Source organism: Clytia hemisphaerica, unplaced genomic scaffold, assembly GCF_902728285.1.
Source record: "Clytia hemisphaerica strain Z4C2 unplaced genomic scaffold, Clytia hemisphaerica genome assembly, whole genome shotgun sequence".
Classification (NCBI taxonomy): Eukaryota; Metazoa; Cnidaria; class Hydrozoa; order Leptothecata; family Clytiidae; genus Clytia; species Clytia hemisphaerica.
Window position 1 is genome coordinate 86,867 of NW_027103788.1, and position 20,819 is coordinate 107,685.

Consider the following 20,819-nt stretch of genomic DNA (forward strand, 5'->3'; position numbering starts at 1 on the left):
TTTAAAAATAATCTCAAAATGGAATGAAATGAAAGCTTTAAGTCATGTATAATGAATTTGAAGAAGATTAATTTGAGCATATCCAGTTTCCAGCCCTTAAAACAAAAATCGTTTCTAAACATCTCCAATTAGTCTAGTTGTAGAAAATCTGGTGAAGATGCTAAAGCACAATGCTTCAAAGCCAAGAAGGGGAGGATTTGTAAAGCTTTTTTAGTAGATTGACAAAATGTATAGAAAATATTTTAAACTTTTAAACTAACACGAGTAAACGTATCGATGAATAGATTTTACCGGTATTTTTGTAAAGATTAAATATTTCCAAGAATAAATTCAGGCGAATTTTCAGCTATAGCCTCACCTAAAACTTTTATGTTAATAATGAATTAATGAGTTAATAATTTTATGTTAATGCGTATAAAATCAAAAAAACAATTTTGCATACAATGCATTAAAATCAATAAGTAATTGAAGAGGGAATCTTCATACACAACTATTTACTCAACTCCATTGAGACACCCCTGTGTCAAGACCCGCCGCTGGATAAACAATTCTTTCAAAATCCCAATGGGGATAGAATTTATATACTTTTTGAGTTCAAAAATATAGTGGGATGGTTTTGAACGCAATTTCTTAAATATAATTTTTATATGGGGATGAATTCAAAGTCAATTTCCCAGTGGGGCTGAAATGATAGGGTATTTTTCATCAGAGGATGAAGTTTTTGCTAAATTTTCCAGTGGGTTGTGGTTCCATGTGGGAAAAAGTTCCACAGGGGCTGTGAGACAGGGATGTATTGAGTTTCTTTAAAAGTAGTGATACAAATTTTACAAAATTGGCCTGCAAATAATGCAAATAATGCTGAGGTTGCGCGAAGTGTGGTTTGCACTTTCAACAGTTGTTGATCTGACTTAATTGTCAAAATTAAAGATTTAAAAGAAAAATCTAGAATTTGAAAAATCTAGAATTTGAAAAATCTGTAAATCATAGAGTACAAAGAGAGCTAATTACACCCCTGTCACAGTGTTACAGCCCCGGTGGAGCTTCTCCCACTATGGGGATGAAAGTTTATACAGTGCAATTTCTAAGCGGAGACGAAACAAAGTAAAAGATGTAGGACATTTCTTTCTCCTTTCGCCTTAAAACTTCTAATTCTAAGGTGCGAAAAAGAAAAGCGGCACCTAGTTTGGTCAACAGAGGACACCTCTTCTTTTTCCTGTCATCACGCTAACAGGCACAGGGGTCATTGGACAATATAAAATTTTTTAATTAAAAAATAATCTTGTCAATCAAGAGATCAATCCTAAAAAACACATTCTCATCTTGCTCCCATAAAATTGAAATATTTATTTTACTTTTGCCAAATCAGCTGCAAGAAAATCCGCTCCTTATCCCGACGTAGAGATTATAATGTTCTTAAAAAACGAAATTATTACCTTTTTTTATTGTATATGATGATTGTATTTTCGATAAATTTGGCATGAAAATTTGATATTTTCATGAAAAATATTTTCGTTTAAATTTCAAGACGAAAACTTTATATTTTCTTGAAATACAAACGAAGAAAAGATAGTCAATCTGGAAACATGAAAGATTTCCTTTTTAATGAAAAACGACAAAAGAAATTATCCACCTTTTCGAAGCAAGAAATATTTAAAGATTATCTTTTTTCAAGAACTTAAAGAAAAAGAATCTTTTCTTAAAACTGTAAGGAAAAATCGATATTTCCGCAATCGTACGTTCGAAAACATTAAGTTTTCAAGGACAAGAAACTGGAAAGACATATATTTCATGCAGTGGCTGGAACTCCCGTAAGCTACGGAAACCACCTTAGCCCAGTCGTTTATTTTAACCATATCCCGACATAAAAATTTCCCGCTTTCAACAAAAACGTTATAAACGACTGGATTCCCAGTCTAGGACTTTCCCCATAAAGATGCGAAAATCAAGTCCGCCCCTTTGTGGCAGGGAGCTTTGGACGAGAAAAAATATAAGTTGAATGAAAAGTTGCTATGAAACGTACCTTGTGTATTATGTAGATGATTTTCTTTCTTCACATACACACTTAAAAATGTGTGCTTGAAAATCCTTGTCACTCTTGCCATTTTATACACTTTAACAGGGCACTGGAGATAACCTAATAGCCCCCGGTTCAACCATAAAACTTCGTGCATTACAAGAATTTAAAAGGGCACCGTTTATATTATCGGACCAATAGACTATATGCATTTTGTTTTAATTTGGGTAATTTTTTCTTATAATAAAAATAGTCTTTGTTCATATGCTACGAAATTTTAGGGGGTTTTCTCTGCAGTACATTACGCAGCAAAAATCTTTTTCAATTCATTTGGGAATTAGAGACATGAAGAACTAGGGACAACATATACTTATTACCTCTCATAGCAATAATTAAAAAAATCGTTATTGTCCACACGATAAATGACGTCATATAATTGAAAAATCGTTTACGACGTGCAAGTGTGCGGTAATTGTATATTTGGTGCTGTTCGGTGCCGTAGCATTAAAAGCCGCCTTAAAAAATGGGTGGGAAAAGGCGATACGCGTTGTAACACGAACAATTTTCCGCCCTAACTTTAAAATGAAAATACGAAGAATAGACATTGTTTTTCGTTTAGTGAACCAAAGATTGTATACAATTGGCTTTCTTAGAACACAATGCCAAAGGAATCTCCAATCACGGTCGCTTCATTTTTTCTTATTCGGCATTTCAAAAAAGGGTCCGAAAATCAGAAGGTTTTCTTCTTCCATTTCCGAAGAACATGTTCCAAATCTTCGAAGCCATATTTTTCCGATAGCTTGATCGATCAGTGAACGGGATCTGAAAACAGAATGGAAAAAGACATCGTCAATGAAGTATGAGAGGCGATTAAACAAATTATCCGATCCACCCCGGGTATCCGATTCACCCCGTCCTACGGTACCTTTGGTTAGATGACGGGTGACTCTAGAGTAGCAGGGCAAGCTTACTCATGGCCACACCTGATGCCAGACTTTGGTCTTCATCTATAATAATGATAATAATAATTTATTTACAACCACCCATTACTGGGTAAGGTTGGACATAGAGTCATGACTCTGGCCCATGAGGCCTATTCACTTCAGAGAGTTACGACTCTATGTCGAGCTATCAAAAAAGAATTACTTTTTCTTGCTTAAGGCAAGAGTAAAATATTGGTTTAATGAAACATTTTTAAACTCCATAGCTTGGTCAAGTAACGATTTCGTTGGCCGACCTCTTTTAGTGTAGTGATCGTTATTGAAAGTTAGTAAGTTGACAGTTCGTGTTACTGGCATACGAATGATATGACCAACGTAATGATGTCGCTGAGATTTTATAAAGAAGCTAACATCAGATGTTCCACATATATTGTGAAGTTGATTGTTGCAAATTGTAAATCCGCACTCCATTTATTTTTCAACTTTCTTTAAATTCACTTACCGGTTTTCTCTACGTACATTTATATTTATTGTTTGACTATTGTAAGATTGTTTATTTGTGGGTTGTTACTTTTTGGTTCTTTGGTTTTATTTTGTTGTTGTTGTTGGTTTTAAGGTTTGTTGCTGTTTTGTTTTGTTGGTTTTCAACTTTTGTCCTTGTCGCGTTAAGTTGTGAAAATGATTTCTCGCTCAGTTTGAATGTTTTTGATTTTTAGTTTGACACGCGTTTTCTGAATTTTAATTAGCTTTTTCAGATAATAACCCTAACATTTTGCACAAGTACTCTTAATAAGATTTTGTTAAAAGTCAGAAAGTTTCAGATATCTCTGAGACAAAGTAACTCCAGTGTGGTAGATTCTACCCCCCCCGGGCTAATAGGGTTAAAATAGAAATCTAAGAAATCTAATTTTTTCTTCAACCTACTTAAGCTCAGGAAGATACTCCCTCAGCTGATGGAAATTGCTAAGATTCCCTCTATACACCCCTGTCTAACAGCCCCGATGAAACTTTTTTCTTCAGCGGTGATAAAGATTCCTTTTGAAATCCCAATGGAGATATCATTTTATTGTTCCAAGGTTTAAAAATTCATCAACGGGGATGGTATTGGAGTGCAATTTTTAAACATTGATTTTGAGTGGAGATGACATCAAAGTCAATTTCTCAGTGGGGCTGAAATTCCAGGGTATTTTCCCACCAGGGACCAAATTATTGCCAACTTTTTTTACAGTGAGGATGGGGTCCCAGTGGGTCTGTGACACAAGCGTGTCTCTATTGTTGAAGATTTATCTTTATTTGAGGGATCGTGGAAAAAAGTGCCTCTATGTCAGCAACGTCGCCAAATCTAATCTGCCCCGGTGGATAACATGAGTAAGAAAAAGTGACAAAGTTAGCATTAATTATAAGTCCGGGTAGGACTGATTATCCCCATCCCTGATGAACCCTAGCACTTAAATTGCAAACCTTTTCCTCACACCGGTGAAAATCAAGTTTAAGTTCTGACCCAGTGCCCTATATCTCCAATCTAAATTTGGTGATTAGCATCCATCCCGGTGCGATAGCTTTCAAAACTTTAACGAGCATTAATATTTAGGTGAGACAGGGGTGTCAGATAAGGTGTGCTCTGAAGCTTTCCAGGGTAGACAACAAGAACGAACACGTTAGATGACTTTAATTATACCCCTGTTTCGTTAGAACACATAATTATTTCTTGCTCATTAATTTTCGAAGATCTGATCAGAACAGATCAAAATTTCTAGCTGAAATATGCTCTCAGAACACAATGGGAAAAAGGTCTCCTCACCGACTGCTTTCGGATTTATACTTTTGGTGAAAACCTTTTTCCTACTTGAAGTTATTCAAGATTTTATTTTTTTTAAGACGTCTTCAAAATTGAGCAAAAATGAGGTTTTCTCGAAATCTTTCAATTTTCCAGTAAGTGGGACCATTCTGACCATGCCATAAAGAAGTCTCTATAAACTATGTACATTGTTCTCTTTTTTTTAAATAGCAAAAAAAAAAAAGAAAAAAAAAAGGGAAAACCGGGAGGAGGCCAGCAGCAGTCAGAGGACGTACCTTCTCACCTATTCACGCGCAGACCGGACGAGATTTCCTACTGTCTCCAGCCTTCCGCGAAGTATCGAGCAGTCAAAAAGGAATGGGCAGCTTGTGAGGAATCCCATTTGGAGGACGGATCACATTTTCACATGGCTATCAATTTGACTGGTTCCCGAAGATGGAAACCAATCCACCGGTTCATTCATGAGACCGAAGGTATCTCAATTAATTTTGCCACCAAAAACTGTGGATCTGTGGCAGCCTATAGATACGGCTGTAAGGAAAAACCATTATGTAACGTAATCCACAGCCACCACCCTAACCTGAAAAGGACCCCAAAAATGTCAAGGGCTATGGCATCGTACTCTCGGAAATGATCCACAACGCTGCTACTCTGCAAAAACGGCGGCTCAACAAATCTGACGTGGCAGGCTTCATCCTATTTGAAGATATAAAAGACGAACGGTCTCTTCACAATTTTGCAAAGCAGAGAAAGGTTAGGGGGAACCCGACGTTTACAACTTTGTTATGCATACCAGCCCAAGAGCTTTATCTGATCTGGTCAAAACGACATGGGACGTTGAGAACGCAGAATCGATCCTTCAAAGGGGACGCAAAGAAAGGCTTCAAATAGTTCGAGAGTGCCTCTAACCCCAAGGCCCTTGTGATGATTCTTATCTTTGATATGAATCTCCTCTTCAAATCTTGGCTTCGAATAATATTTCCTACATGGAATTTGCTAGAATTGTGCGCAGAGCTTTACGAGAAGGTCGCACCAAAGATACAAACGTCATTCTTATTGGGCCAACCAATTGTGGGAAATTGTTTTTGCTCGGTCCATTGGAAATTCTCTTCCAGTCGTTTGTTGCCCCGGCCAATAACAAATATTGCTGGGTTGGCTTAGAGGATGCGGAAGTTGCATACCTGAATGATTTTTGCTGGAGCCCGGAAAAAATTGGTTGGAGTGATTTCCTATTACTATTAGAAGGTGCAACCGTGAATAAGCTCCGGCCTCGCAACCTGTTCTCAACAGATCTCAGGATTGATCGTACCAACACCATTCCATTTTTCGCAACAAGTAAAGCCCCGATAGAGTATGTTGGTAAATTTGGAATGGCTGACAGATTGGAAACCGAAATTATGGCGTCAAGGTGGAACGTATTCACATTCACCAAGAAAATTGTTAATCCTATTGCCATGCCCCCTTGTACCCTCTGCTCTGCAAGGCTGGTTCTCTCAGGAATTTACAATGCGCGTGGTCAATTCAACAGCCGATAGGTTATTGGAAGTCTTTGATTTTGCTGATGAAACATTTTGAAATTTGTTTATCGTACTCGTTTATATTGCAATTTTTCATTTACACAGGGTAACGGCACGAAACACACGAGACACCTCCAAAATTCAAAAATTTACTATGTTCTCCATGCTTGAACTCAACACGAGACACACGAGACGGCAAATTATAAAATATAAAATCAATGAGCCAGCAAATGGCAAATACATAGTATAGCCCGTAAATGAAACGGTTCACATAAAGAAAATCTAAGAAAAATATCAAAATATTCGGTGACCTAAGCATTAAATAAAATCAATCAAATGTAATCGAACGCGATCAAATAATTGCGATTTGGATTGTCAAACGCACAATCGAGATTCAATTGCATTCAACAATTAAATCGCAACTATTCAATCGTGTTCGATTATGTTCCATTGTGATTTTCGTTCGAAGTTGTTCGATTGACACTGTCTGGTTTAGAGTTTTTAGCAGAGGAGGCCAAGCCCTTAAGTACCATAACTTGGTCTAATATCGACACCCCTCCTCTAATGCCGACATCTTTTTTATATCTGCTGAAATTTATAGCAAGGTTGAAACTGTTTTTCTTTGCTTAGTGGTCAGAGAGGAATAATCCTTTTTCAATCAGTGATTCCTTTCTCTAAAGAAGGGTTTCGAAATTTTAGACGAGGGATGTCGAAATTAGACAAACTTACGGTACCGTACGAGTGCAAATGAAATCCAATAGAATTGAATCAATTGAACGACAAATCCTGGGTAATATTTGATTACATTCAACAATATCGCATTACAATTATTTGTTTGTGTTTGAAACCCCCGATAACGTAGTTACTCTTTAGCCTCTAATTGACCACTGTCATGTGCCGAAGGCTTTGTAATACAATGGCGTCAAGCGGTTTACAATTTTGACTGTGCAGGCTAATTGTACACACCCTAGAGGTTCCTTTTGGCATAACTATTTTATTTGTATGATTTATCATTCAGTATTTTTTCTTAGGGGCCAATCATATTTTCTGAAGAAATCAAATCAGCAAAAAAGGAAATAGTTTTTTTCTATACAGGAGTTGCTCCAAATCTCGACAATGCTCAAAACCAGACCGTCATTCTGCAAAGTGTAATTCACTATGTAAGACAAACCCATTTTGGAACCGCACAAAGAAATTACAGTAAAACAAAAGAAAGCTCATAGAAACGGAAGTAACCAATTTGATGAAAAAAAGTCAGTGCTGGAGAAACAAACATCAATTGCAGGTAAGATTGATAGTCATCAATCAATGAACATCCAAATAGCACACAATAATTTAGTGTCACACCTTTCAATAGACCGCAGGGGATGACTTAAAAATACCAAAGTTATAGTTTGATTATGCTAAATTTTGTATTTAGAAAAGATCAATGAAGAATTGATGAGGAACGAAACCGAACTTCGTCAAAAGACAGAAACCCTTGCTAAGGAGTATGAAAAGTTAAATACTATTCTCGAGCAGAAAAATTATGCAGTTTCCAAACGTCAAAAGAACCCAACAACTGAAAGTACGATCACAGATGTTACAAGCTCAACACGATATCGGCGCCGTAAAGAAACAAAAAATGTATTGGAATATATTCATGGTGGAAGTCAAGGGGCAGTTTATGGTGCATGGGACTATCTCACAAATACAGTTGACACAAAGCAATTGGAGGTATTATTTTTAAATTATAAGCGTGGGAAGTTTATTGAGAATCTTCATGGTAAATTCAGCAAGGCTATTGCAAAAAGTGACATTGGTATAAAAAAGGCTGTTGCGACAAAGTATTTAACTCATCTATCACACAGAAAATACAGCTTAATTTGTTCCATACAAAAACAAGCATTTGGCAATGACTCTAAAGGTATTGTTAGTCCAGTAAAGTATGGAGAATTTGATTTGTGATTTGGATTTGAAAACTCCTGTAATTTCTCATGGTAAAATTGAAGAATTTGTGAAGGGAATCGATATAGGTGAAATTCACATCATGAAAGGTTTTTCTGGAGTAGCCCGTATAGTGTCAACGCTATGCACTATGATTTGTGACCTGCACCTTCTGGAGCTTCAAAAAGGTCTAATGTGGTTCAAGGACATCAAAAACCATTTCATCTTTGAGTTTTCGGATGATGGTGCACCAGAGAGCAAAGAAGTTACCATGTCAATTGGATCACTTTCTTTGTGGAACTTAGGCTCTCGAATACGAAGTCGCGAGTATCATTATTCCCTCCACACCATAAGTGTTGATGAAAAGGCACAAGTTTGTGCCGATTTATGGAGGCAGCACTGTGATTATATACAGGTACGAGCCGGGAAGTATCTTATCCATTTGGTGGACTAACTTTCTTGGGGTTTTTCTTGTTCCTTATGGTAATAAGAATATTTTAAGCTTCTGGGCCACTTGGATTTCTCACCTGGGTATCCATAATGGCGGATTTTTGGTCATGTGACCCCCGTAGGCAAAACTGAAAATTCTTCCAACCCAAATATAGGCATATCATATATCAATCGATCAGAAATTTGATACTGATTAATTGTGAGATACAAAGTTGGGTCTGAAAACTTTCCTATCTCGAGATATAAATCACTTTCGTTTTCTCAGGTTTGCTGCAGTTGTAGGCGGACTTTCATGGAGTGAGGCAATTCTTTTAGTCATATCTCAAGAAATATGCTTTTAAACATATCAAAACTTTATGTGCTCCTAGAAAAGGCATTAAAAATTGTTTGTGTAAATTTTCAAAAGTTTTGCAGTAAAAATGTGTATTTTACAGACCAGAGTACAATTTTCTTACCGTCGAAAAAAGATCTTTTTCTCTCAAAATTGGTCTTTTTGTCTGAAATGAATTAGTGAAATGATGCTTAATAAGATTTAGAGCCACTCGATTCTTCATATTATACTCAGAGAGGTACCTGGGGAATATATAAGGGCTAAGTGTGTCTGGTCAGCACTTTATAAGTATGATTTACGGTAAGACATGATCCCGAAAACGGTGAAATTTCCAAATAATTAATGAAAAATTCTCTCATTGCATCTCAACATTTTACGTGAACCTTCTGTTCTTTAGATTGACTAATGCAAAGAATTATGAATAATGTAAATCGTTACAATGTGTATTTTACAGACAGGATTTAAGTGCTTCTAGGAGCTTGTCTTGTTCTAAAACGCTTTAGATTACTACAGAAATACCCAAACTTGAGAATTTACTGAGTTAATCCGTCAAAATTCGCCAATTCCTTTATCTTTATTGTTCATGCATGAAACGAGATTTAGAGGGCTTAGAATCTGTGTTGTTTGTAGGACCAAAAAACGTCGGCATAATATGGCTTCGAGAGGCGATAATCCTAGGCCATTGTAGGAAGCCTAGTGATGGAGCCATATTTGTGAACCTGCTTGGGGCTATTCTGGTTACTGTTACAATTATAAGAGGCGTATAATGGTCCAATGCATCATTGTATATCCGCTTTAACTACATGAATGCAACACAAAGCCTTCAGCTAGTTGAAGAAGTAAGACTGTAGAAATTTTAACTTAAAGCGCTTTAAAGAAGTTATTGCCATATAAAATAATGCTTTAAGCTAAATGTCCAAAATATCCCCGTTTTCTTACAAAAATCTAAGTATAATATTAAGAAATCTTGATTTTAAAATTCTTATTTGTTTTGGACATGGCTTGCTGATGGTGATCCCATTTTCCTTTCCCCTCATGAGGTTTTAAAGTTTTAGAATAATCTGGTCTCTGTGGCTTTTTCAGAACATGAACAAACGACCGGACATCCTTCTCCTTCGTAAGCACTGCTAGCTTCGTAGCCCCCTCGTTAAAACATAAAATGAAACAATAGGTTTTGATGATCTACCTTGGGAATACCTTGCTAACAACGTCAAAACTTACACAAAGTCCATGTTGTTCTACTCTTCTCCAGTCTTTTATCTATATCATAACAAAGATAACAGATGCGAAATCATCGTCATTTTTCTAAACTCCGATGAAATAATATCGAGTATATAGGATTGAGAGTATAGGATTCAAATTATGATATTCTTTTGACACAGGCTCTCAACTTTGCACAGCAAAAACCCAGACACTTTTAGGAAGTAAAAAAAAATTCTAGGAAGTAATATTTTACTTTAGAGAAGTAACAGTTAATTTGTCCGAACGTCAAGAAAATATTACTACAGAATTTACTTCTCACAAGAAACATTTTACTTACTTGTAGGAAGCATTTATTATTTACTAGTTAGGAGATTTGTATGGCAAGTAGACTAGAGTCTACTCCTGGCTAAACTTTGCTTTTTGATAATTTCTGATGACGCTGAGTTTAGTAGAGTAGACTGCTAAGCTATTGGCAAAATCGCCATTTTGACCAAAATTCCCAAATAACAAAAAAACCACTTAGAGTTTAAAATCGTCATTTTGCGCCATTTTGACCTAAAATAAGGTTTAGAGGGAAAAACAAACATAAAAAGATTTTTAATACCAAATTATGCAAAAATAACACTGCTCCATCCTTGTTTACCTTCCGAAAACAACTAAAATCCTTCAGACCCTTCTGTGGTCCGGCTTGGGCAGAATAAAAATCAGAATGGCGCCCAATACTTCCAGGCCACTTATCAGCATCATCCAGTTTATCAAAATGCTCTAAGTGTCCTCCAGGCTGTAGGCAAGAAGAAATGCGACATACAATTTGAATGTTTAGTTTGCCTCTTCGTAAAATATATACATCTAGTAAAATATGTGTATGATATATAGCTAACATAAATGTATGATATATAGCTAAAATAAATGTATGATATATAGCTAAAATAAATGTATTATATAGCTTCAAATATATGTTTATGATATAGCTTCAAATATATGTTTATCATATATAGTTAAAAGAAGATTTTACAATTCGTTTTCATCTTTATTTGCATTTTGAGGACAATCGCAGATTCGAAAATTCCGAGATCCTAATTTCATCAATACACAAGTTTTTTTGCTTAGCTTTAGATTCGATCGCATGCAAATTTGCACGAAAAGTGCGAGATTTAATTCGAAACCCGTGTACAATTTTCGAATGTAAAACCATGAAAAAAGCAATAACCTAACTAAAAAATAGCAACATAAACGAAAACCTAAAATAGTGATAAAAGTAACAACAATCTAACGAAAATCGGCTGTTCCGGCGATTTTTAGAAAGTTCCGGCTTCAAAAATCAGTTTTATTGACAATTGAATCATGCTTGATGGTGGGTATTGTTACTAATAATGTTTTTGTGTGAAAAAACAACTAAATATAAGGAAAAAGTCCGATGAAAATCTGCAAAAAACGGCGATTTCCGGCATATTTCCGGCATTTTCAGCCGGAACAGAATTGTTCTCAAAAATCGGACTCGGCCATCTTTTGAGCATTGCTAATACGCGTCTTTGTGCAAAAAATCAGAAAAAACTAATGATGAAATCTCGAGAAAATGCCAAAAAACCGGTTTTTCCGGCATATTTCCGGCATTTTCGGCCGGAAATGAATTTTTTCCGGAAATCGGGCTCCGTCACATTTTGGGCATTGCCATTTTGCATCTTTGTGCCAAAAATCAGAAAAAAACAAATGAGCCAATCTCGAGAAAAGCTGGTAACGAACGAACGGACGGACGGACAAAGGTTAATTTATAGGACCTCCAGGTAGGTCCAAAAATAGAGTACCGTATTTCCTCCAATAAGCGCCGCACCTTAAATCTAAATTTCGATATAAGCGCCGCCCTCTAATAAGCGCCGCACCTCTAAATGCGGCGCTTATTAGAAAATGGCTTGAAAATGAAGACATTCAAACTTATACCTTCAATAGCGAACTCTAAAATCATAAATCTATCATTATTCTATGTCATTACAACAACGTCTGAGCTTTAAAGTATAAAGAACCCACCATCTATATACATTTAACCAACTTCGTGAAACTATTGAAGCCCTTTGAAAAACTAAATTTTCAAATTTTGAAATAAGCGCCGCCCTCTATTAAGCGCCGCCCTTTATTAAGCGCCGCACCTTAAATCAAGAAAATTTAATAAGCGCCGCGGCGCTTATTAGAAGAAATACGGTATAGTAACCTAACCTAACCAAAAACTAATAGTGCAGGGGCTTAAGTATCAAAAAGGTTTAAAATACATAATACCTGAAGCCTAAAGTAGTCTGTTCAAAATTTTTGGTACTCTTTGTGGATTTTGAGCACGTCCTCCTTTATTTCGCTCCTGATGTTATCATCTTTGAAAAGGATGAGTTGTAGGACTGACAAGCCAATTTCCAAAGATAATGGGTAACCCATGTTGACCAGATAGTAAGACGCGATATACGCGACAAAGGCTTCAATAATGCATTTACGTTCAGTGCTGAACAACAATTTCTTGTGAAGTAGAAGATGAATTTTATTTTTCTCTATGAGAAGGATGGGACACGAAGTTGAGATTTTGCACGTTGACATTTTTTCCTCGGGATCTTCATTGTCCTAAAATGAAAGCAGAGTCATCATTTAGATCATTTTAATTTTGCTATAAACTGAAGTTTAACCCAACTTATCCAGCAGGGTAAAAATTAAGAAAGGTCACTAAAATGTATTCTAAATACCTTAAGTGTATTAATTTTGGCGGGATTAAATTTGGCAGATTTGGCCATTTTTGGTAAAATCCGCCAAATTAAATACCCGCCAAAATTTTAAGAATTGAACGTCCGTCAAATTAAATACCCGCCAAATTTAACAAAATACTTTTAGGTAGAAATTCTACCGAAAAATCAGCATCTTTAATTTATAAACATTAATATTTTTGATCTACAAGGACCTAAAATTTCCCGATCCGCCAAATTAAATACCCGCCAAATTTTAACAAATTTGCCATCCGCCAAATTAAGTACACGCCAAAATTAAAAGGTAATAAGATGGCAGCAGAAAAGGGATGATGAAATCGATTTTGAAAATTTGACTGGTCCCCGTCTGACGTCATCACTTTTGCTGGGTTTGGAAAATTAGGAGCTTGAATCAGACTCTGCTTGAATATGGCTTAAGAGCCATTGTCTGTAAGAATCAGGCAGGGCTAGGAAGTGATATCCTCAGATTTTGCTCAAATTCAAACCAAACCTGATACCTGACATGGTTATGAATTTTTTCAGGGATTTGAGAGGGTTTGCTTGTCTTGCCATCACTCTCGAGTTGTTCAAAGTACGCTCCAGATCCAGTTTTTCAAATGCTGTCCGGTTGCCAAAAAGGGTCTAGAACCTAGTAAACCTTGTGGCTGGTTCATATTTCTAGTGGTCATAGCCCAAAACCACCATCGTTCAAAGTGCTTATTATTTGCTAGATTTGTAGTATTTTATTGATATTTCACATTACAAAAGGTTTTGTTGCATTTTGATGCTTAAAATAGATTTTATGAGCCCCTGAACGGGCCTCCAAACTCAAGATATTTTTTATCAGTCGTTTTGGAAAGGTGGTTTTGATCAATTATTTCTAGCCACCTAGAGTCCGGCGGACGACACCTTTTTTTGGCCAAAACCTGAAGTAACCCATTGATACTACCACTTTCAGTAAAAAATCCATCTCAATAAGTCTCATTCAGATTTTCGGCAATGACAAAGTTGGTGTTAAGCCATGGTCCCAAAAAATGGGTAAAACATGTCAAATTTGAAAATGCCGTAAAATCCTGAATTTGGTTGAAATGAAAAAAATTGTTCAGGAATTGCTCAAATCCATAATACCTTAGGTGTATTAATTTTGGCGTGTACTTGATTTGGCGGTCGGCCAAAGTGCCAATTTTGGCGGGTATTTAATTTGGCAGATGGCAAATTTTGTAAAATTTGGCGGTTTGGAAAATTTTGGGGGCTTGTAGATCAAAAATTTTAATGTTTTCAACTAAAAAATGCTGATTTTTGATAGAATTTCTATCCTAAAAGGACTTTGTTAATTTTGGCGGGTATTTAATTTGGCGGACGGTGAATTTTCAAAATTTTGGCGGGTATTTAATTTGGTGTATTTTACCAAAAACCAAATTTAATCCCTGCCAAAATTAATACACTTAAGGTATCTTTCAATGGTTTGAATTTGAGGAAAACCTGAGGACATCACTTCCTATATTTCTAGAAACTGCCGATTCTTACAGACAAATGACTCTTAAATGAAAGATTTTTATCTCAGGAATTCCGAAAAAAACCAGCACTTGACTTATAATCAATATTTGATATGCTATAACATGAATTAGGTCCAAAAATGCATCCATCATCGACAATCAAAAAAAAATCGTTAGGTCCAATCGTTAATGATCCAACTTGACAAGTTAATGAATTAATATCATTCACTTTGACCATTAAAAAACTAAATTAAAAAAATTATTTCAACTTACAGCAAGTTCAACAAAGATTTGCTGAGTCTTTACACTCTTTTTCTTGAGCTTTCCAAAAATTTTATTTAAGTTGCTCATCAGATGCATCAGCTTTCCATCTAAATAAAAAGTGAAAGAAAAAGAAATCAAATTTTGAGAATAACCTTCAGGGAACTATGGAATAACCTTCAGGGAACTAACTAAATTTTGCACTTTTTGTAGATTTGACCCCAAACTGCAAAGTCAAGTTCCAGCAAAACTTTCAAAATGAGAAAAAATTTTGGTTATCTTATCACAATCAGCATCTTTTAGTTAAAAACATTAAAATGGTTATCTAAAATTCTAAAAATTTAAGTTCCACAAAAAATCTCAGATTGACACTGCAAAAAGTGGTTCCCTCAAAGAATGATTCCCTTAAGGTATATGGGCCATCCATATAGTACGTATGCAGTGAAGGGGGAAAGGGGGTTTAGCAAAAGCGTACATCTATTGTTTAAGTGACGTCATTTCTTTTGTTCACTGTACTGTCTGCACTTTTTTACCACCATTATTCAGTAACAAAAACTCATTTTCAAATTGAGTTTTCAAATTCAATTTTGTGAAGAAAAAAATGTGAAAGGTAAATAATGCAATGTAGAGAAATGATGGTACGAAAACTTGAAGGAAGTCAAAACATTTCAAATAAAAGTTGTTTTATCATACCGTATTACTTCGAATAAACGCCCCCTTCTTTTTAACGCCCCCTCGAATAAACGCCCCTCCTGAAAGGAAAACGCCTCCCCTCTAGGAGGGGCGTTTATTCGAAACTAGTAGCTTTGACCAAGTATCATATGAAGAAAAACTTAGATAAACGTTTAAAATTATATTATTTTAGTATTCAAAGTAACTTTGACCTATTTCTACATCTCTAAATAAACAGATTTGTACTCAAAGTATGACGAAAAGGCAAAATAAGGTCCCCATTTCCTTAAAAAAAGGACCCTGGATACAAGTTATTTAATAAACACCCCCTTCTTTTAAACGCCCCCCTCGAATAAACGCCCCTCTTAAAAATCAAAAAATTTAATAAACACCCGGGCGGTAATCAAGTTCGAATTTATCGGTCCAAAACGGTGGTAAGGAAAAGTGCTTGGAAATCTCGAGAAAATACCAAAAAACCGGTTTTTCCGGCATATTTCCGGCATTTTCGGCCGGAAATGAATTTTTTCCGGAAATCGGGCTCCGTCACATTTTGGGCATTGCCATTTTGCATCTTTGTGCCAAAAATCAGAAAAAACAAATGAGCCAATCTCGAGAAAAGCTGGTAACGAACGGACGGACGGACGAACGAACGGACAAAGGTTAATTTATAGGACCTCTAGGTAGGTCCAAAAATGTCGAAAAGCATCTTCAACTATTTATATCATGATAAAGCTCTTGAAGAACTATATAGGAAGTTAATTTTTGATTTCTCGCAAGAAAAATTGATAAGAAAATAAATTTTTCAAGCTTACCCTGGGATGGCTTTTTTGGTATCCCAATCCTTTTTTCATCCAGTCCAAAATAGATGATTTGGTCAACATTTTCAATTAATGACTGGGCACAGTGGTTCAAGTAGGAGTTATCAGAGTTGTTTGGTTTGCCTAGCACTCTTCTCACTTCTTCAATCAGCTGAAAATGAGAAAGCAATACATTACTGAAGCCTGCCCCAAAATAATCTGTAGTGAAAACAGAATTAGCTTTAACTTTTGAAAGAAATTGAGTTATAATGCAACTTTGTACCTGTTGAAGAATTATTTGAGAGTAGAGCATTACAGAGCACCCCATAAAAGTTACCCACTTCAACTATGAGAGAAAGTAAAATTTTTTGTTAATAAAAAGTGACATTTTCTCTCATTGTCCCTGTCATATTAAAACAAATTTTGTCATTATGTCACTCAATCAATTAAGTTTTTTTATAAATAGTTGTAAAGACGAACAAAATTAAGCAATTCATAATTCACAAGGGACCTTTTAAGAGTTATATTGTTTAAGAAAAAGAAAAAGTTTTGTAACATAATTGACAGCTATTTGTCACTTTTTATAAAAACAAGATAATATTTCTCCACTTAGTCAAAGGAGGTTATTTTTCTGGGACACTCTTTATCATGTAAAAAATTTTTCAAAAGTGTATTTGCCTCTGGCTAATAATACAGAAATAAAAATTACATTTACCATAACAGGGCTGTTAAAACAAGGATACATCTTTATGTATTCTTCTTGACCTTTCTCATGTAATAGTTCTCGTCGTGTTGAAAATGTTTTATCAAGATACAAGTTCACAACTGTTAAATTGGGTTTCGATTTCTTCATTTCTTTGTCCAATAGGGACAAAAATTTGGATATTTCTGGAACTGAAAAAAATTGGTCTAATTTATTAATTTGACGGATGGCGGACAGAGAAGCACCCCCCTGAGCTTAGGGGGAGGTTTTTTCATAAAGTTAAGCATAATTTGATACTCAAGATCAACTCTTACCTAAGAATATTGAGCTGCCACATTAACTGTATGCTTATAAGAAAGTGTACTTTTATTTTCTTAAAATTTGAATGGGGCAAGGTAGCTAGCTACCATATGTTCTGAACTAAGTATTTGAACTTACCTGCTTCCTCCTGAAAGCTTTCTTCTGTTGTAAGTTCTTCATTGGGCTGGGAAATGGCAGGAGAAACATTTTGGTGTACGTTGTTATTTTCTTCTTTGATTTCTTTTGATTGAGCTAACTCCGATTCTAAATCAAGATGTTTAGGAGAGAGCTTTAGGGATTACTATTTATGCAAGTGTATCAAAAAATCCTGCTCTCTCCCCAAGGAGAAAATTCAGACTCTGTGTTAAACTTTCAAAAAGATTCCACACTAGGTAGAAGAATATTCAAAAGTGAGTGCTTACTGGCAAATAATTTTGTTTCAGTGCCGCCATATTTGCTAAAAAAGCCTTGAGAGCTTTTGAATGGTGTAAGGAATTTAGGGAAGGCATGAGTTTTAAATTTCAATGCCCCCTTTGAGACAACAACATTTTATAAAATAAAAAACTTAAGTGTGTTCCTATGTTAATTTACCTGTTAGCATAAATTTTATTTTCTTTGGGCGAGAATGTAGTTGTACATAGTCGTTCATCTTTTCTTCCATCTCGTTTGCTTCCACCACTTTTCTTTCCATTTGCGTTCGATTATAACCACATTTTCTCATCTTTTCATACAATGTTTTCTATAATGGTAATGTTCAAAAAGACATGCATTAATGTGATTGGATTAAATCCTGCAGATTTGGTGCTATCCAGCATGTCCCAAATTGGAATTTACAATAGACTTAATAGATATTTTTAGTTTAGTACCACTCAGAAATGAATTTTTGGTGACTCCAAAAATATGATTTTGAAACACAAACGACATTTAAAGTCCATATAAAGACAACTTTCCATCTGTAACATTAAATCACTGCTGTGTAATGTTTCCAAAGAACGGGGAATACAATATTATGATTGACAATGTAAAAGATGTGTATTACCCGTTCTTTGAAATCACTGTGTTGCATAATGTTTTCAAAGACAAGGAATATACTACCTTAAGTGGATTAATTTTCGCGTGGACAAAATTTCACGAATCCTGACGAATCAAGAATTTAAATTTTTCGCGTGGATAAAATTTTGCAAATCGCGTAGTTCTAAAAATTTTGCGTGGACAAAATTTCGCGAAAAGGGGTTTTGATAATAAATTTCGCGACTGTAGAAGTCTTTATTATGCTAGTTTTTAATGAAATTTGAGAAATGTTCAAACAATTCTTTTCACTCTGAATGATGAAGAGCTGAAGATAAATTTAAAAACTACAAGGGTATGAAACTTTTTTTATTTTAGCGACAGTTCATAGAAATTTTCAAAAGTTTTGCATGGACTTAATTTTGCGAAATTGGCCAAAATACGCGAAAATTAATCCACGGGAAAATTAATCCAATTAAGGAATTATGATTGACATTGAAATAGATGTGTATTCACTGTTCTTTGAAATCACTTTTGTAAAGTGTTTCCAAAGAACAGGGAATACTCTATTATGATTGACGATGTAATGGAAGTGTATTCCCGTTCTTTGAAATCACTTTCGTGTAAAAGAAATTCATATCAATAAAGAAAAAATCAAGTTTCTATAAATATCACACTAAAAGTTCAGTCACATTACCAACCTTTTCATAGACTAAAAATGGTCATTCACTACGTTCAGAATTAAACCTATTTATAGGTGAATCAATCCGGTACACACCGGTACTAAACTTTAGGTAAGACGACTTGTGGTTCTACCACAAAATAAAATTTGCATGGAAAATTTCCCCTAGGAAAATAAAAGAATGACCAAAAAACCATGTTAGTTCTGTGATAACGCCAATTTCATACCCTCAAAAGTACTGCAAAAATTAGTTCCATTAAGGTGGCTTTAATATAAATTCGAGAGTTTAAGTTTAAAAATTCATGAGTTTCAGTTTATAAATTCGCGAGTTTCAGTTTTGCAAGATATTGGATGAAACTTTGATCAAATGTCTGAAAAAAAGAAAAAGAATGAAAGGAAACTTACAAAGGAACCAGGAGGTTTGTCTTTATCTTGCAATGATGGATATTGTATTGCAAGGGACTTAGCAACTTCTTTAATTTCGGTAAAGGTAGGTTTGCGCTGAAATGCGCGTTCTGCTTCAGTAGTCATTGTTTCGATTTGCATACGGATGACTCTCTCTTTAAGTCTGGGTGTCAGCCCACCGGCCCGTTCTGTGTTTATTGCTTCTTTATCGTTATATAATGTATACACGATTCTTTGGATGGAAGGTTGTCTTACTAGGCTTAGCAATTCACGGCTTGAGCTTGGCATGTCTTGGCTGGAGCTCGGCATGTCTCGGCTGGAGCTCGGCAAGTCTTGTTTGGTGGAAGGGCCTTGATTTGCTGTGTTGAAATGGAATTCTTTGTTCATGGGTGGAGATTGATTCTCTTTGTCTGATAATTTTCGCTTAGAGCTTGTGATATTTGAAACTTCTCGACTCAGCGGAGAGTTGTCAGACTTAACACTTATAGGTGGTGTATCACATGATTTAGAATGGTCCTGAAAATATGAAAATTGTATTCTTTAAGATGAATGGTCAGAAGAACAAATAACTATGTAACAAAATGCAAATCAGTGAAGATTTGGCATTTTTAGGGAAAAAATCAGGCTATTATTGCACGGAAGCGTGGTTTGCCTCATGACTAGGCCTGGCCTTTCATTATTGAATAAACGGTGGAATAAACAATTATCTCTTACGTCAATTAGTCTCCAGACTTTACATCTCAACTTTGCATCAAAGTCAACCAAAAGTGTTTTGAGTTCCTTGTATTCTAACATCAGAATACTATGGCTGGAGTAATTTGATTCTAAACGTAAGAACAAACATAAACTGTATTCAGAATTTTTTATCTAGAGGATTTAAGTTTAGAACTCAAGTAAGCAAGTAAGGTAAAATTTTGGGTTAGTGCTGCCCTATGATTATAACTTAATCAAAATTAAAATCAAACAACAGACCAACAGACTCACAATTTTGGGCTGTAAATGACACAAACGCAAGTTATTTGTGACTGTGGCCTTGATTTTATCTTATAATTTTGTCTGGAAGGGTACTCTCGGGTAGCTTCTAAACAGGGGGTTTGGAATAAGCGGGGTGGGCAGAAAAAATCTCAAAACTTAAGCGGGGGGGGGGTTGGAATTTGAATTCCTGGGTGGAAAATTTTTGAAAAGGAGGCTTATACAGAAGAATTAGGGCAAAATAGAGAACTATCAAAAATATTTTCCCAAATATTAATAAGCAGGGGAAAACTTTCGAAAAATTAATTAGCGGGGGGCTTATCAGGTACCCGAGAGTAGTACCCACCCACTCTAGAAAGAGAGAATTGCCTGTGAAAATTTTTTATAAATTTCAGAAGAAGAATACATATTCAATCAGGCTGCCTTTTGCAGGAAAACACACATTTCATTTATCTGTCTGTTCAAGTCTTGATTTATTTTATTTAAGATAAATGAATGGAAGTGATGTCAGCCAAAAAATGTATATAGATACTCACCAATTAGGAATTCCCCAATCTCCGGGTATTGGTCTATTATTTTGTCTAGCAATTCCATCATTTACAACGATCAATGATGATGGTAAATTC

The 20,819-nt window shown here is 35.4% G+C and overlaps 1 protein-coding gene across 1 annotated transcript; it reads right to left on the reverse strand.

Annotated features, from left to right (window-relative positions):
* Positions 1-11,681: 11,681 nt before the first annotated feature.
* LOC136806230 (uncharacterized) lies at positions 11,682-20,819 on the reverse strand. Its single transcript, XM_067062789.1, has 9 exons — positions 20,730-20,819; positions 19,936-20,045; positions 19,222-19,737; positions 17,718-17,865; positions 17,265-17,390; positions 16,839-17,017; positions 16,139-16,295; positions 14,667-14,764; positions 11,682-12,781 (listed from the first exon to the last, which is right to left on the reverse strand). The coding sequence occupies exons 1-9, from the start codon at positions 20,788-20,790 to the stop codon at positions 12,473-12,475; spliced, it is 1,704 nt and encodes a 567-aa protein (XP_066918890.1). The 5' UTR covers positions 20,791-20,819; the 3' UTR covers positions 11,682-12,472.

Excerpts from the sequence above, each read along its gene's own strand:
- LOC136806230 (XM_067062789.1), bottom strand. The coding sequence starts at position 20,790 with ATGATGGAATTGCTAGACAAAATAATAGACCAATACCCGGAGATTGGG. Across the intron at positions 17,391-17,717 it reads AATAAAATTTATGCTAACAG|AATCGGAGTTAGCTCAATCA; the intron begins GTAAATTAACAT and ends ATCTTGATTTAG. Across the intron at positions 12,782-14,666 it reads AAATCTTTGTTGAACTTGCT|GACAATGAAGATCCCGAGGA; the intron begins GTAAGTTGAAAT and ends CTTTCATTTTAG.